The sequence below is a fragment of the Tursiops truncatus genome, chromosome 1 (genome assembly GCF_011762595.2).
Source record: "Tursiops truncatus isolate mTurTru1 chromosome 1, mTurTru1.mat.Y, whole genome shotgun sequence".
NCBI classification, from domain to species: domain Eukaryota; kingdom Metazoa; phylum Chordata; class Mammalia; order Artiodactyla; family Delphinidae; genus Tursiops; species Tursiops truncatus.
In genome coordinates, this window is record NC_047034.1 from 155195096 (window position 1) to 155210656 (window position 15561).

Sequence of the window (15561 nt, forward strand, 5' to 3'; positions counted from 1 at the left end):
TTTAAAATTTGTGATTTCTTCAACCAATGGGTTATTTAGAAATTATTTTTTAGTAATATCCAAAGCTGAACTTTAAGTTCCAGTAGGAAAATAGCAGCAATTTATTTCCAAAATTTCCCACTTTCCTCCTAGAACTCGATACAGAGCAACAAAGATAATGTAAAAAAGAGAGAAAAGAAAAGGAAAAAACATCCTACATCTTCAATGAACCTAGGAGACAATAAAAACCTGAAAATGCCAGATTGTAAGTAAATATGGCCCAAAGTACTTGGGACTAGTAGAACCTATGCAAGGGAGAAAGACATGAAAGATGAAAGAAAGCCTAGTGGGGCAAGAGTAAATTTTCACTCCAGAGAGAGAGGGTCCTACCCTAAGTGGGAAGTGCAATGTTTAGTTCTGAGATTGAATGGGGGAAATCTCAGAAGGAAGTAGAGAAAGGAGGTGTAGAAAGTGTCATGAGAGTGAGTAGAGGGTGAACTAGAAGTGACAGAGCTCAGATAGGATTACCCTTCTAAAACCAAGGCTTGCATTTTTCCTCTGTAATGCCAAACTTGGAGAAAAGTTAAAAGAAGAGTACAGTGAACCACCACGTACTCTTCACAAATTCTCTAATTGCTAATGTTTGAGCAGGCACTTTCAAAGGCAGGAGTTGGGCTTCCCTGGTGGCACAGTGGTTGAGAGTCCGCCTGCCGATGCAGGGGACACGGGTTCGTGCCCCGGTCCGGGAAGATCCCACATGCCGCGGAGTGGCTGGGCCGGTGAGCCATGGCCGCTGAGCCTGTGTGTCTGGAGCCTGTGCTCCACAATGGGAGAGGCCACAACAGTGAGAGGCCTACATACCGCCAAAAAAAAAAAAAAAAAAAAAAAAAGGCAGGAGCTGAATTCCCCTGGTAGCAGAAACTCCTTAAACATATATTACTCAGAGGCAAAAGAGATGTGATTTATTTTGAAGAAAGAACCCATCAGAACAACAGAGGACAGAGGCCTTGAGCAGAGAAACCTGGAAAACCACCTTGCTCCTAATGTCCTGTCCCACCTCCCTCTCCCACTCCAGTCTCTTCTAATAGGTGGTTTGGGAAAACTCATCTCATTCAAATACGAATAACAAAAGTGATAAGTATCCATATAAAAATACCATTTAAAAAATGTAAAAAAGCAGCACAACATCCCTGACAAAGAAAACTCAACAGAAAATACCACCACGAAGTAGATAAAAAATTATAACACTACTTTTTAACATGAATTCAAAACTTCTTAATGCAGCTATGAAGAAAGATCTCAGAGCAGAAATTTAAGAACTAAGGGGAAAGACAAACAGTTAAGAGAAGATGAAATAAGCACTGAGAACTCATGAAAGAAATGGAAGAAAAAGACTTTTTCAAATTCAAAAAATGAAGACTGAGCAAATGGTAAAAATTATATCACAAAAGGCACAGTAAGGAGCAAGTAGGATGGAATTTTTTTTAAAAGAAAATAAAATGACAGATTAAAAAAAAAGATAAAAGAGTTGAACCTACATTTTCAAAGGGAATCCCATGTTTTAAATAAAATTGACCCAAAATGCTCAACACTGAGAAAAAAATCTAGTAAAATAATTGTAAAAAATATTTTCAGCAACCAGACAAAAAAAGCAGGTCCCTTCTAGGGAAAAGAAAATCTGCTGACATCATATTTCTCTATTGAACATTCACTGTGAGAAGACAGTGGGAAAATACCTTTAAGAAACTCAAGAAAGTGTCATTCAGATATACCATAATGGAAAAGAATATTAAAAAAAAAAGCATGTCTCTACGTGTAGAACTGAGTCACTTTGCTGTGCAGCAGAGACTGCCACAACATGGAAATCAGCTATACTTCAATAAGAAAAAATTGAATGAAAAAAAAGTGTGGTTCAATCATTTTATGTCTAGCCAAGCAGTCCTTCAGGAAAAAGGCTATAGACAAATGGTTTTCAATATGCAAAAACTCAGCTCTTACTCATATGAGCCCTTCCTGAAGTAACAACTTGAGGACAAACTGCAACCAAGAGATGACAGGAAAAATTTTAGCAAAAGGACTTGCAGTTAGCACCAACACATATAACTGTAGATTTAAGCTGAAAACGAATGAATATACAGGTGACAGAATGGAATGTAACTGTTAACATGCTCAAAAAACACTGGAACAGTAATATATACAAATAAATGAATAACAGAAAAATCATAAAAAGTAGCATAAACTCACTGATTTCACTTTACAGTAATAGACAGGAATCAAAGTTGAAAGTCAAGTAGTATAAATTTAAGCAAAATCATAACAACAATAAAATAATGCTATATTGGCTAAAACTAGTTAAAAAAGGAGAGGGAGCAAAGAAGGGAAGGAAAAGAATAAAGCTAATATAAATGTTACTGATTAAGGAAAGCAAAAGATACTGTTTTAAAGAGAGGGAAAGATTATTATTATATGAAGGTAACCACTGATGAGAAAAAAAAAAAATCTTTCCTAATAACAGAACTAGCATTTAAAAAGCACAGAAAACATACCACATGGATTATAATCCTTTTGTTAGACAATGTAGACTTTTGGCCCAAAAGTACAAAAAAAGTCACTTTATCATTGTAAAGGGTATAAATCAATGAAGAATACAGATAGGTGTACATATGCTCCCAATACTATAGCAGCAACATCATGAAAGTGGAAATATAAGAAGAAATAGAAACACAATAGGAAATTTAAATTTATTTCTCCCATCTGAGACAAGTAAACAAAAATAAATAAGGAAATAGATGATCTAAACAACATAATCAAAATTGAAGTGCTGATGAATATTCATTTAACTCTATCCTAAAAATTGATTATATCTTATTTTCAAATAGCTATTGAACTTTCATTCACAAAATCTGACCATATATTAGGTTACTAAAAAAAAAAAACCCTCAACAAATTCTAAAAATAGAAATACAAACCACATTTTCTGATTAACAGCAAAATGAAACTAGAAATTTATAACACAATCAGAAAATAAAAAGATCTTCAATCTGAAAATTTAAAAAGTCTCTCAAACAACATTTGGATAATATGGGAAATACAAATGAAATCTGTGGTGTTTTGAGAAAATGATATAATAAAAAACTAGGTATTAGAAGCTTTGGAACATAGCTAAAACAGTGATAAGAAGAAAAATAACTGTTCTTTTTGGTTTTTGTTTGTTTTTATTTTTGGCCATGCCACACGGCCTGCAGGATCTTAGTTTCCCGACCAGGGGTCGAACCCACACCCTCAGCAGTGAAAGTGCGGAGTCCCAACCATTGGACCACCAAAGAATTCCCGAAATAATTTTTTTAAATACTTTTTTTAATAAGAAGAAATGAAATTAAATGTTACTAATATAGTTCAAAAAGGAAGGAAAAACAACTAAATTAACTGAAGAAAAGTGGAAGAAAAAATTTATAAAGCTAAAAAGAGAAATTAAGGAGTCAGAAAACAGAAAGCCAGAGAACTAAGAAAAAAATTCAAAAGCTCTTTGGTGGGGGGAGGTGGGGAGAACCCGTTGATTAAACTACTACCTCTCCTAATTAAGAGTAAAAAGAACAAAGCACAAATATAAAAAAGAAACTATGGGGATAAACCACAGAAGTAGACAAAACTGAAAAAAAAAAAAAAGGAAATACTTAGTAAAGATACATTAGATATAGATAAAATATATATTTCTAAACAGACTGATTTTTCACAAAATAAATGAAAGATTTAAAAGAGCTACCCACCAAACAAAACAAAACACACCAGGCCACAAGATTTTACAGGGGAATTCTACCAAATCTTAAAAGAGCTGATAATTTCAATACTATTTAAAAACTGTTGTACATTTTAGAAAATGGGAAACTTCTAAATTCTTTATGAAATAAAATATTAATACCAAAACTTGAAAAAGACTGCATAAAAAAAGAGAAGATTGCAGATCAGATCAATCTTACTTTTTGCAATTTGATTAAAAAGGTAAAGCATTAAAAAACAGATTCCAGCATCACATTAAAATAATCCAAAACCACATGTTTAGTTCAGTGTTTGTTAAAAAAGAAGAGAAATATCATATCATCAGCTCCATAGCCACTAAAAGACATCTGACAAAATTCAACATCCATTCTTGATTAAAAGTACTCAATAAAATAGGAACCAACAGATGCTCCTAAACATATACATACATATATGTATTTAATGCAGAAACACTGGAAGCATTCCTTCTAAAGTAAGGAATAAAAAGAGGATGCCCACTATTCTCTAATGGTTAATACTGTCCTATCTAATTAGTCAATATAATCTGATAAAAAATATTAGAGGTATAAAAATCCAAAGGAAGATGTAAACCTATCACTATCATAGATGAAATGATTATAACCTAGAAACTGCAAGGAAATCACTTGAAAAGTTAATGGAATTCAATAAGGCAGAGAGAAAAAAGTTACTATACAGAAATTAAATGCCTTCATGTACATAAACAATAACCAGTTAGAATCTATAAACCCATTTAATAGGGAAAAAAGAGAGAGAGGACATATCCAGGAATGATAATAAGAAATGTGCAAATTTTATGTGAGGAAAACTTTAAAACACTCCTGAAGTAAACAAAGGCAATCCTGAACAAATGGAAAGGCATAGTGTTTTCTTGGATAGAAAGACTCACTATCTTAAGACTCAGTAACTTAACTTAAAAATATAATGAGGTCACAGTAAAAGTAACAGTCCATCCTCCCATAACCACTAGTTCTGACAAGGTATTTCTAAAGCTTATATAGTGAGATAAGTAAGAATGGCCTAGAAATCCTGAAGAGAAAAATGAGACTAGCCCTAGAAGATATTAAAATTATAAAAGAAAGGACTGACTGAAACACACAGCCCCACCAAAAGACAACTTTCTACATGACAAAAAGCAAAAACAAGACCACACCAAAGATCAAAAGACAAATAACAACCTAGGGATAATATTTGCAATTCATATCACAAAGGGCTAATCTCCTTGATTTCAGAAAGCTCTCTCAGTAAATAAGACCAAAAATCCAACAGAAAAAAAGGAGCAAAGGACATAAAGAATTAATAAAAAAGAAATAAGGTGGCCCTTACATATGTGAAAAGATGGTCAAATGCAAAATAATAGTACATAAGGAAACTATTTCTTGTAAATCTGATTGACAAAAATCTAGAGTTTGACACCTCTAGTGGCAAAGGTATAGGGAAACAGGTAGTCTCATTTACTGACGCAAAATATTTACAATCTCAGTGGAGGGCAATCTGGCAGTAACAATCAAAATTACAAATATATCTGCTTTTGACCCATCAATCTCACCTCCTGGAATCTATCTTAAAAATAAAAATATATGAATGGGGCTTCCCTGGTGGCGCAGTGGTTGAGAGTCTGCCTGTCATTGCAGGGGACACGGGTTCGTGCCCCGGTCCGGGAAGATCCCACATGCTGTGGAGCGGCTGGGCCCGTGAGCCACAACCACTGAGCCTGCGCGTCTGGAGCTTGTGCTCCGCAACGTGAGAGGCCCGCGGCAGTGAGAGGCCCGCGCACCACGATGAAGAGTGGCCCCCGCTCGCCGCAACTAGAGAAAGCCCACGCACAGAAAAGAAGACCCAGCACAGCCAAAAATAAATAAATAAATGAATTAAAAAAAATATATATATGAATGATGTTCTGAAATGGAAAATAATTAAAAACAGCCCTAGTCTTCCCTGGTGGCACAGTGGTTGCGAGTCCGCCTGCTGATGCAGGGGACACGGGTTCATGCCCCGTTCCGGGAAGATCCCACATGCCGCGGAGTGGCTGGGCCCGTGAGCCGTGGCCACTAAGCCTGCGCGTCCGGAGCCTGTGCTCCGCAACAGGAGAGGCCACAACAGTGAGAGGCCCGCGTACTGCAAAAAAAAAAACAACAGCCCTAGTATACACCTAAAGATGACTTTAAAAATACATTATCTCGACGTATCCCCACAATGGTAGATGCAGCTGAAAATAATGACAAAACTATGTACTGATCTGGAAAGACCCAGGGATTCTTGGAGGAATGGCTGATTCCAGGTATAGAGGAGGAAATACAGGATGAATCTGGAAAATTCTGCTGTGCCAGAAAGCAAGAAAGCTATCAAAGACTATGAATTATCAACAGGACAATGTGATTTTCCACATAAGAATTCCACCTAATGTAAAAGGAATAACAATTAGAAAAAATACCAGTTTTTCTAGTGAAAAAATGACTAGTGAAATAAATGACTCAGGTAACAATGATCAACGAATGGAATATCAGTGACTGAAAGACTGACTGGGAAATTTACAATGGAGAGATCAGGCCTACTGGTCTCTGAACATACTGATCAATCTTAGTACCACTAAAGTTGGGACCACTATATACTATATGCCTCCTAATATGATACAATACAGAGCATTTATGAATCAGATTTGAATCAAGCTTACAGGGCCAATTTTCATTTTCAGGAAATATAGGGGATAGAGGAAGAAGACAATGACACCACAAGAAAACAAAAGACAAATCCAGATTTTTGGATATTCAACAGGAAAAGTGAAAGTTTCTACAACAAGTCAATGACATAAAAAAGGAAAAAACAAAACGAAACTAGAGGGAAGGAAATGGGACTACTACATTTTTAAAAGGCATAATAGCCAAATGCGATGTGTGGATCTTGTTTAAATCCTGATTAGAACCAATCAACTATCCCTGAGACTATCAGGGAAATCTGATTATGGACAGAGATTAGAAACTACAAATAAATGATTAAATTTTTTACATATGATAGTGGCATTGTGACTGTGTAAGAAAACATCCATATTTTTAGAGGTGCACACTGTAGTAGGGAAAAAATAACATGCTGTATGGGATTTGATTTAAAATTACTACAGTAGAGGAAGAAATGTACATAGTTTAAGCAAAGGCAGAAAAATCCTGACAATCTGGATATTGGCTACATAGGCAGCAGTTTATCATACTATTCTCTCTACTTTTATATATACTCGAAAATATTCTTAAAAAAAAAAAACACCTAAAAATGAGAATGCAATTAGCACCACATTAAACATCAGTATTAGGCACAATCTAAGGGTCACCAAGACCAACAGACTTCTCTTCCTTTAAAATATGTATTTCATAATGAAATACTGACTTATATAATTGTTAAGGACAAAAATGAATTATAACTGCTCAGATGATCATGTCAAGGCTTTTACATTTGCTTCCATTTGCTTACTTCATGTTTAGTAGCATTCCAGGACAAGTTCTATATAAAGGATTTCTAAATGAAATACAATAAAAAATAAAGGTTTTTCCAGTTTGTCTTAATGTATGTCCAAATATTAATTCAAGACACCAGTACATATAATTACATATAAAATGTACTTATATACAGACACACACACACAGGCCATATAGAAATCAACTACCCAGCACAGAACATGGTTTTAATTCCCTTACCATCAATATTAAGCATCATTTTCCACATGGCAGGCCGAACAGACTGATGGAATCCAAACCAAACTTCCCTGCCCCCTCCCAGAGGGTGGTCATATCCTTCTGGAGCTGAGAAAAAGGAACGCCCCACAGGCGTATATCTACAAAAATTAAAATGGCATGTTCAATCTTTTCCTTCCCATTGAGTATTTAAATCTGCAGAACAGGTGAGTCTAGAGGATATAATCTTAACTTATAGTAATGCCTCTCATTATGAATATATGAAACTAAACATTTTCCAAATTTGTGAAATCAAAAAGCAACCACTCAAAATGAAAAAACACCATCCCTCACTGAAATTCTCTATATTTAAAACTAATATTTGAATAAGATTAAATTTTATTTAAAATAGTTTTAAAAAATAGTTCTAACCTTAGAAAATGCTAAAGAATAAATAATTATTGATCAAAAAGCTACTTCTATAAATGTTGTTTGTAGGACATAATATTTTTCTTTAAAAAGACACACTGATCCTATACATATACAAATAGATATATATATACACATGTGAGATGCTACTGTGATTAAAAAAGTAACAATTTCAACACACTTTGATACTATTATACAAACAATGAAATTACCTTTAAAACACGGTGATTTAACTAAAATACTAAAACTGATAATGTATCAGTTAGTTAAGATTTATAGCTCCTAAGAAAAAGGGTTAGACATTTTTTTCTGAAAAAAATAGCTACGCTAATGATGTGCATTTACTTTCACAAGTCAGAGAATTTTATGTAACTTACTTCTCTCAATGAATTTGTATGCATGCTATTCTTCAACTACGATAATCAAAATATACAACATCTGAAGGTTAACCAAAGGAAGACTGCACAACCTACTTTTGGGAAGAAAGCTTTCACACTTAAAACCTAAAGAGGAAAAAAAAGCCAGAAGCACCCACTTCATGGAGGGCAGATGTCGTAGCACCACATCAACGGCATGGACAGGATTAGTGCTGATTGGCTTGTCTAGTTCCAGTGGCTCTGGCAAGGTCCGTCCTGTCAGTACTTCATGTAGTAGGTGCCAACTCACCCGAGAGACAAATTTGATTGACACCTTGAAAGGTCGATCTTTTCCACCTTCCCCAGGTAAAGTAACATCTAAATCTACCTGTTGATGGGAGAAGAGTCAACTGGTAAAAGTTTTAAAAGATAAATACAATAATTTTTAACTGATACAAATATTTAAGAGAAAACAAGGCAAATATAAAAAAAAAACAATCTCAATGTGAAATCGATAGACTAAAATGTAAATAAGTTATTTATGCCAGCATTCTTTGTCATTGCAAAATATGGAAATTACCTAAATGACCATTTAGGCAGATATAAAAAAAAAAGGTAACGGAACTGCTATGGAATAATTTCCAAGCTACACTGTTATGTGAAAAAAAGCAAGTACAAGAGATTACAAATAGTATGCCATATTTTATGTGAGAAAGGGGGAAATGGAAAAATATTCATATATCTGCTTATTTTTGTAAAAAGAAACACAGAAAGCATGAATCAGAAACAACAAAAAAAAGGGGTTACTTTCAAAGGATATGAAAGAACAGATTGGAAGAAATAAAGGAAGGATTAACAATTCTGAGTATATTTTTCAGCTTAGTTTTGACTTTTGGAAGCATGTTAAATTAAGTTCTATAACATTAAAAAAATAAAAATAAGATCAACAAGGATGGAGAGAAAAAACTAAAACTGAATAAATACAAAATCAAATGAAACCAAATGCATTTCAAACAAATAACATAGCCAGATTGAAAGAATATTAAAAAAAAAAAAGAAAGAAAGAAAAGAAAACACTAATTCAGGTAACTCCTGAACATAATATATTTTGACTATACTCTTGGTTAGGGGTGTGGAGGAGGGGTGGGTGGGAAAGAACTGCATACAAAATAAAACCTTAAACTCTTACTACTATGTTTGTTTTCTGTAGTGATATAGTGTAGTAATTCAGAAACTATTTTATATGTACTGTAGGACTGAACAAATAAGTAAAAGTGGTAATATTTTGGAGAGTCAGGGGTTTAAAGGAGAAGCAAGACACAAATATGCAATGTAGGGAGTAAAGGAAGAATCCTTTTGGGATAGACTAGAACTGGAAGAATCAGTTTGAATTCATGATTTCCAATAAACATACTGTACAATATTGCATACAATAAGTGGTACTTGCAGGATACATATGTTAGGTTTATTATATGAATGTAATATTTATTATCTGTTTTGTTTATCTATTTACTTATTTATGTATTTATATTTTCTATCTCTGTCCATTGAAAGGGCTTATAAGCACATATACCCCAGCAGCAATGAGCACATCCAGTACCCAGATTTTGGTTTCTAAATTGTATTCCCTAACTAAAAGAAACCAGTGTACCTTTGAGATATGGCTGGTTGCAGGACTACAGCAGGGAAAACACAAGATGAACCTGGAACATCTTTTGCCCAAAAGTAAGGAAATACTCAAAAAAAAAAAAAAGATGTGTCATGACAAAAGCACACAGGAACCAACTTAAAGGGGCTGCCACAGGCAAAATCTGGGACAATTTGGGCAAATAAATAAGGATAAAGAACTAGAAGAGATGAAAATGTGCTCCCTTACAGTAGAATAACAATGATTAATGTAGAAGGAATGACAGAATTAGAAAATCACCATTACTACATAATAATAAACCTTCCAAGCAAGAATCATCAGCTACTAAAAAAGTCTAAAGAGAAATGGGATTCTTAAAAGTATCTCCCTTACAAAAATTAAAAACTTTGGTGCATCAAAGGACACAATCAACATAGTGAAAAGGCAACCTATGGAATGTGAGAAAATATTCCAAAACATATATCCCATGAGAATACATAAAGAATTCCTAAAACTCATCAACAACAACAAAATCAAATAACCCAATTAAAAAATGGGCAAAGAAGCTGAATACATATTTCTCCAAAGAAGATACACAAAAGGCCCATAAGCATATGAAAAGATGCTCAACATTATTAGTCATTAGGTAAATAAAAATCAAACCCACAATGAGATATTACCTCACACCCAACAGGATGACAACTATCGAAAATTCAGAAAACAACAAATGTTGGCAAGGGTGTGAAGTATTTGGAACCCTTGTCCACTGTTTGTAGAAACATAAAATGGTATAGTCACTATGGAAAACAGTATGGTGGTGTCCCAAAACACTAAAAATACAATTATCATTTATATGATCCAGCAACTCCACTTCTAGGTATATACACAAGAGAACTGAAAGCAGGCATTAGAAGAGAGATTTATACACCCATGTTGCATTATTGCATTATTTTCAATAGCCAAAAGGTGTTCATCAGTGGATGAATGGATAAACAAAATGCGGTATATACATTCAATGGAATATTATTCAACCTTAAAAAGGAAAGAAATTGTGACACACGTGACAACATGAATGAACCTTGAGGACATTATGCTAAGTAAAATAATCCAGTCACAAAAGGACAAATACTGTATGGTTCCACTTATACGAGGTCCCTAGAGTAAATCTATGTTCAAATGGGAAAGCAACCCGAGTGTCCATCAACAGATGAACGGATAAGTAAAATGTAGTATACACATACAATGGAATACTATTCAGCCTTAAAAAGGGAGGAAATTCTGACACATGTCACAACATGGATTAACCTTGAGGATACTATGCTAAGTGAAATAAGCCAATCACAAAAGACAAAACACTATGATTCCACTCATATGAGGTACTAAGAGAGGTCAAATTCATAAAGACAGAAAGTAGAATGGTGGTTGCCAGGGCCTGAGGGGAGGGAAGATGGGGAGTTAAGTGTCTAATGTGTACAGAGTTACAGCTTTACAAGATGGAGATGGATGATGGTGATGGTTGTAAATGTACTTTGACACTGAACCATACCTTAAAAATGGCTCAAATGATAAACTTTATGTTATGTGTATTTTACCACAATTAAAAAAATACGATCTCCCCACAAAAGAAAGAAGAATAACTTGAAAGGAGAAACTTGGCAGATACCAACTTAACCAAGTGATCGAAGTTAACATCACCGTTAATGGAACAAATACATATTATGTGCCTCCTGATACGATGCACTATTAAGGAAAGAACACTTACGTAATATTCCTGCCAAAAAAGCTTACTCAGAATCTAACCAAGAGGAAGCACCAGAAAAACACAGAGGGACATCCTACAAAATAACCTGCCTGTAATCTTCAACCATGTTAATGTCATAAAAGAAAAAAAAAAAAAAAGGCTGGGAAATTGTTCCAGAATAAAGAAGACTAAAAAGACGTAACATCTAAATACATTCAGGAACATGGATTGGATTCTGTACTAAAGGGAAAAAAAAAATGCTGAAGGACATCATTGGAATAAATGGCAAAAATGGAATAGGGGCAGATTAGACAAAAATATATCAATGTAAAATTTAGGGAAGTTGGTAACTGTACTATGGTTTTTATCCTTGCTCTTAGGAAAAACATATTAAAGGGCATAATGTATAAAACCTACTCTTGAATGGTCCAGGAAAAAATAAGTATGTATATGTATCTCTATATATAGCTGTCTCTATAGATACAAAGAAAGTAAAAGAGAAAGGAAAGAGAATGATAAAACAAATGTGGCAAACTTTTAAGAACACTGATGAATCTGGGTATACATGAGTTCTCTGCATGATTCTTACAACTCTTCTTTGAGTTTGAAATTATTTCAAAATAAAAAGTTAAAATAGATAAATGATACATATATAGACTACAATAAAATGGCAATAAGTGCATTTAAAAGACATTGCAAAAGTATAGCTTTCTGATAAAGGAATGCATCTTACCCCTGTAGTTGCCACAGGAAGTGGATTGGCTGTGTAAAGGCTTCTTTTTCCATCATAAACTGGTCTACGGTCCCCAAATATAGTTACTTTAAAATGCTGAACCATTGAGTCAACCACCTCCCTAAAAAAGGGAAAAAATGCATTCATATAATCCTCTGCATGATGAAATACAAAAATCTTACCTAAAGTAATTTCTTACACTATTTAAAGCTGTCCAAATTCTAAAAGATAATCATACATGGTAAAGATTTTGCTTTCAGGACCATGGCTTAGGATACCAGAAAGATTGATTTCTGGAAGGGATGATATGAATTTCACAAAAGACAGAGAAGAATGAATCCAGTGAATTACTTAATCATTTTGGGACACAGTTGACCTGCAAAATATTATCCTTATAAACTGATCCAAAATCCCTTTCACCATCTCTAAGCACTACCTGACACATTCACCTCTCTTTATCAAAGAATATGATGCTCTTTCCTTTGTGCTCAAATAGCACCTAGTACATATATCTATTAGAACACTTTCTTCACTGTATTATAATTATTATTATATACTTCACTTCTACTAGACTGTGAGATTTTAAGAGCAATAAACACACCTGTATCCTGTACCCGCCCCATTCCTCTACCCACCCATTCTTCCAATGGTATCTAGCCAGTAAGGATATTTTGAAACCTCCATTTTTTTACCCAGCAAACATTTTTATCCTATATACTTACATGGAATGATATTAAAGCTTTTTTAAGACATTTAAAAAAATTTGCAGACTACAGAGAGAATAATACCAAATATCCACAAATCAATATTTATTTTTACGTACACATAATTTGTAAAAGCAGTGGAAAGATATCTAGAAGGGTATGTACCAAACAGATACAGTGGTTAGTTACCTCTGGAGAAAGAAGTGAAGAGAAGAATGATTTTTTATTTTGTTTACACAATCTAAATATATTACAATGACAGTACACTCACATAGTACTGGTATAATTTACAATACATTTAAAAGAATGGGAAAAATATTCAATTCTAGCCCAGTGAAGCAGAAGAGAAAGGAGAGAAAAAAGCATTTTCTGGAACAAAATAATTAAGCTGATTTGATACCCAGAGGAATTTTCCAAATGCTCAAAATTTCTATTTCCCCACCTTTCAATTTTATTTTGCAAGTATTTCTTGCACCAGTCTTCTACTTTCCATTCCCAATTACCATCATCCTAAATTAAAACCTCATGTTCTAGTACCTGATTTTAAGTTTCTTGTTTTTTATGCCTTTAATTTTTTCTTCTCCGGCCCAACTTATATCCCACTGCCAAATGAGTCTCCAAACCCCACTTTTATTCTCCAGGTACAAAAGCTTAAGTTAATCGTGCTCCTCAGTTCATGCCACATTATCATCATTCATCTATATAAGACTCCTCTTCTAACTAATTGATTTCTTTCCTTCCATATTCATTTCTTATTCCCATTCTTCCTAATAAGTTATTTTTTCTAATGTGTTTGATAAACATTCTTCTGTTTGCATATATTCCTAACTTTAACCTCTGCACTAGGTTTTTAAAATCTGTTCACGTTGCTGTGGTACACTTAGTTCCTTGTGATGCAAAGTACTCCACATGCTGTCTACTTACTCTCCCAGCAATACAGACTCAGAGAACAGTCAGCCACCAAAACAATGCTACAACGCAATATCCCCTTCTATGTCCCCTTATGAACTTGTGTGAGAATTAATCTCCGGCTATATATACCCAGGAACAAAACTGTTAGGTCCAAGTGAATTTTATCAACTAAATGATGAAGAACTGCCAAACTGCTCTGCAGAATGGCTGCACTGAACAATCCTCCTGGAGGTTCCTATTTCCCTACATCCCAGACAAGATTTGGCATTATCCAGCTTTGCTTTCTAATTTTTGCTAGCCCAGTAAATTATTTGCCAGCCCAATAAAAGCTTGTTTTATTTAGATTTCTCTTATTACTAATGAATTTGAGCATCCTTTCATTATTTGTGTTTCTTCTTTTGTGAATTCCCTGTTTGTTTCCTTTGTTCATTGTCTATTGGGGTCCCAGTTTTCTTGTTGAATTGAAGGAGTTTCTTTGATATTCTAATGTTAATTCATTTAACAGGTTTAGTTGTTGCAAATATCTTCCCCCAAATGTTACCTACCTGTTAACAATGTCCATGTATTTACTGAACTGAAATCTTTAATGCTGTATCATCAAATTAATCATTTTTTAACCTTATGGTTTCATACTTTTAAGGTTTTAAGAAATAATTTGCAAATATTAACTCACAAAGATGTACTATGTTTCATTAACTCTATAATTTTATCTATATTATGTTGGTCACTAATCCATTTGAGGTTCTTCTTTATAAACAGTATTATGTAAGAAATCAATTTTATTTTTCTCCCTACCAGTCTTCCCACACCATCTACTAAACAATCTATATTTAACTGATCAATTTATAATGCCAGTTTATCTTATTAAGTTCTGATCTGAGTTCTCTATGCTGTCCCAGTGGTCTCCTTGTCTGTTCTTGGACCAGTATCATATGTTTTCATGATTACTGGAGTGTTTTATTATGTTGTAATGCGGGGTAGGGCAAGTTCCTTTTCTTTCTCTAAGATATCAATAACTTGGAAATTCATGGAAACATTTATTCAAAATAAATTTCGAGTCCTCCCCCACTGCCCCAAACTATCAATACAATAAGGAAAAGAAACATATCTAGTGCCCTACATATAGTAAACAATCAAAAAATATCTGTTGGGACTTCGCTGGTGGCGCAGTGTTTAAGAATCCGCCTGCCAATGCAGGAGATACGGGTTCGAGCCCTGGTCTGGGAGGATCCCACATGCTGTGGAGCAGCTAAGCCCGGGCGCCACAACTACTGAGTCCATGAGCCACAACTACTGAGGTCCGCGCGCCTACAGCCCCATGCTCCGCAACAAGGAGAGGCCAACGCAGTGAGAAGCCGTGCACCACAACGAGGAGTGGCCCACCCCCCCCACCCCCACCCCCACCCCCGTCACAGCTGGAGAAAACCCGCACACAGCAACAAAGACCCAACCCGGCCAAAAATAGATAAATAAATTTATTTTTTTAAAAATCTGTTGGTTAAGAAACCCTCAAATAATACAAACTCGAGAGACAGGGCTAGTATGCTAAGAACAAATTAGTGTATTAAAAGCTACTGACAAACTACCACAATAAACAAAATAAAAGAAGATGAAACATAATAC

At 34.5% G+C, this 15561-nt stretch overlaps 1 protein-coding gene across 8 annotated transcripts in view; it reads right to left on the reverse strand.

Annotated features, from left to right (window-relative positions):
- Positions 1–15561, reverse strand: part of AGO3 (argonaute RISC catalytic component 3) — a 127978-nt gene that overhangs the window by 76726 nt on the left and 35691 nt on the right. For 4 of the 8 annotated variants that reach the window (XM_019938126.3, XM_073792013.1, XM_073792012.1 and 1 more), the window contains 3 exons: positions 12323–12443; positions 8401–8609; positions 7461–7597 (listed from right to left, as the gene is read on the reverse strand). In XM_019938126.3, coding sequence (XP_019793685.1) covers positions 7461–7597; positions 8401–8609; positions 12323–12443 — 467 coding nt within the window. Of the gene's footprint in view, positions 1–7460; positions 7598–8400; positions 8610–12322; positions 12444–15561 lie in introns of those variants that run through there. The other 4 variants (XM_033838026.2, XM_033838019.2, XM_019938127.3 and 1 more) reach the window with 3 other exon arrangements.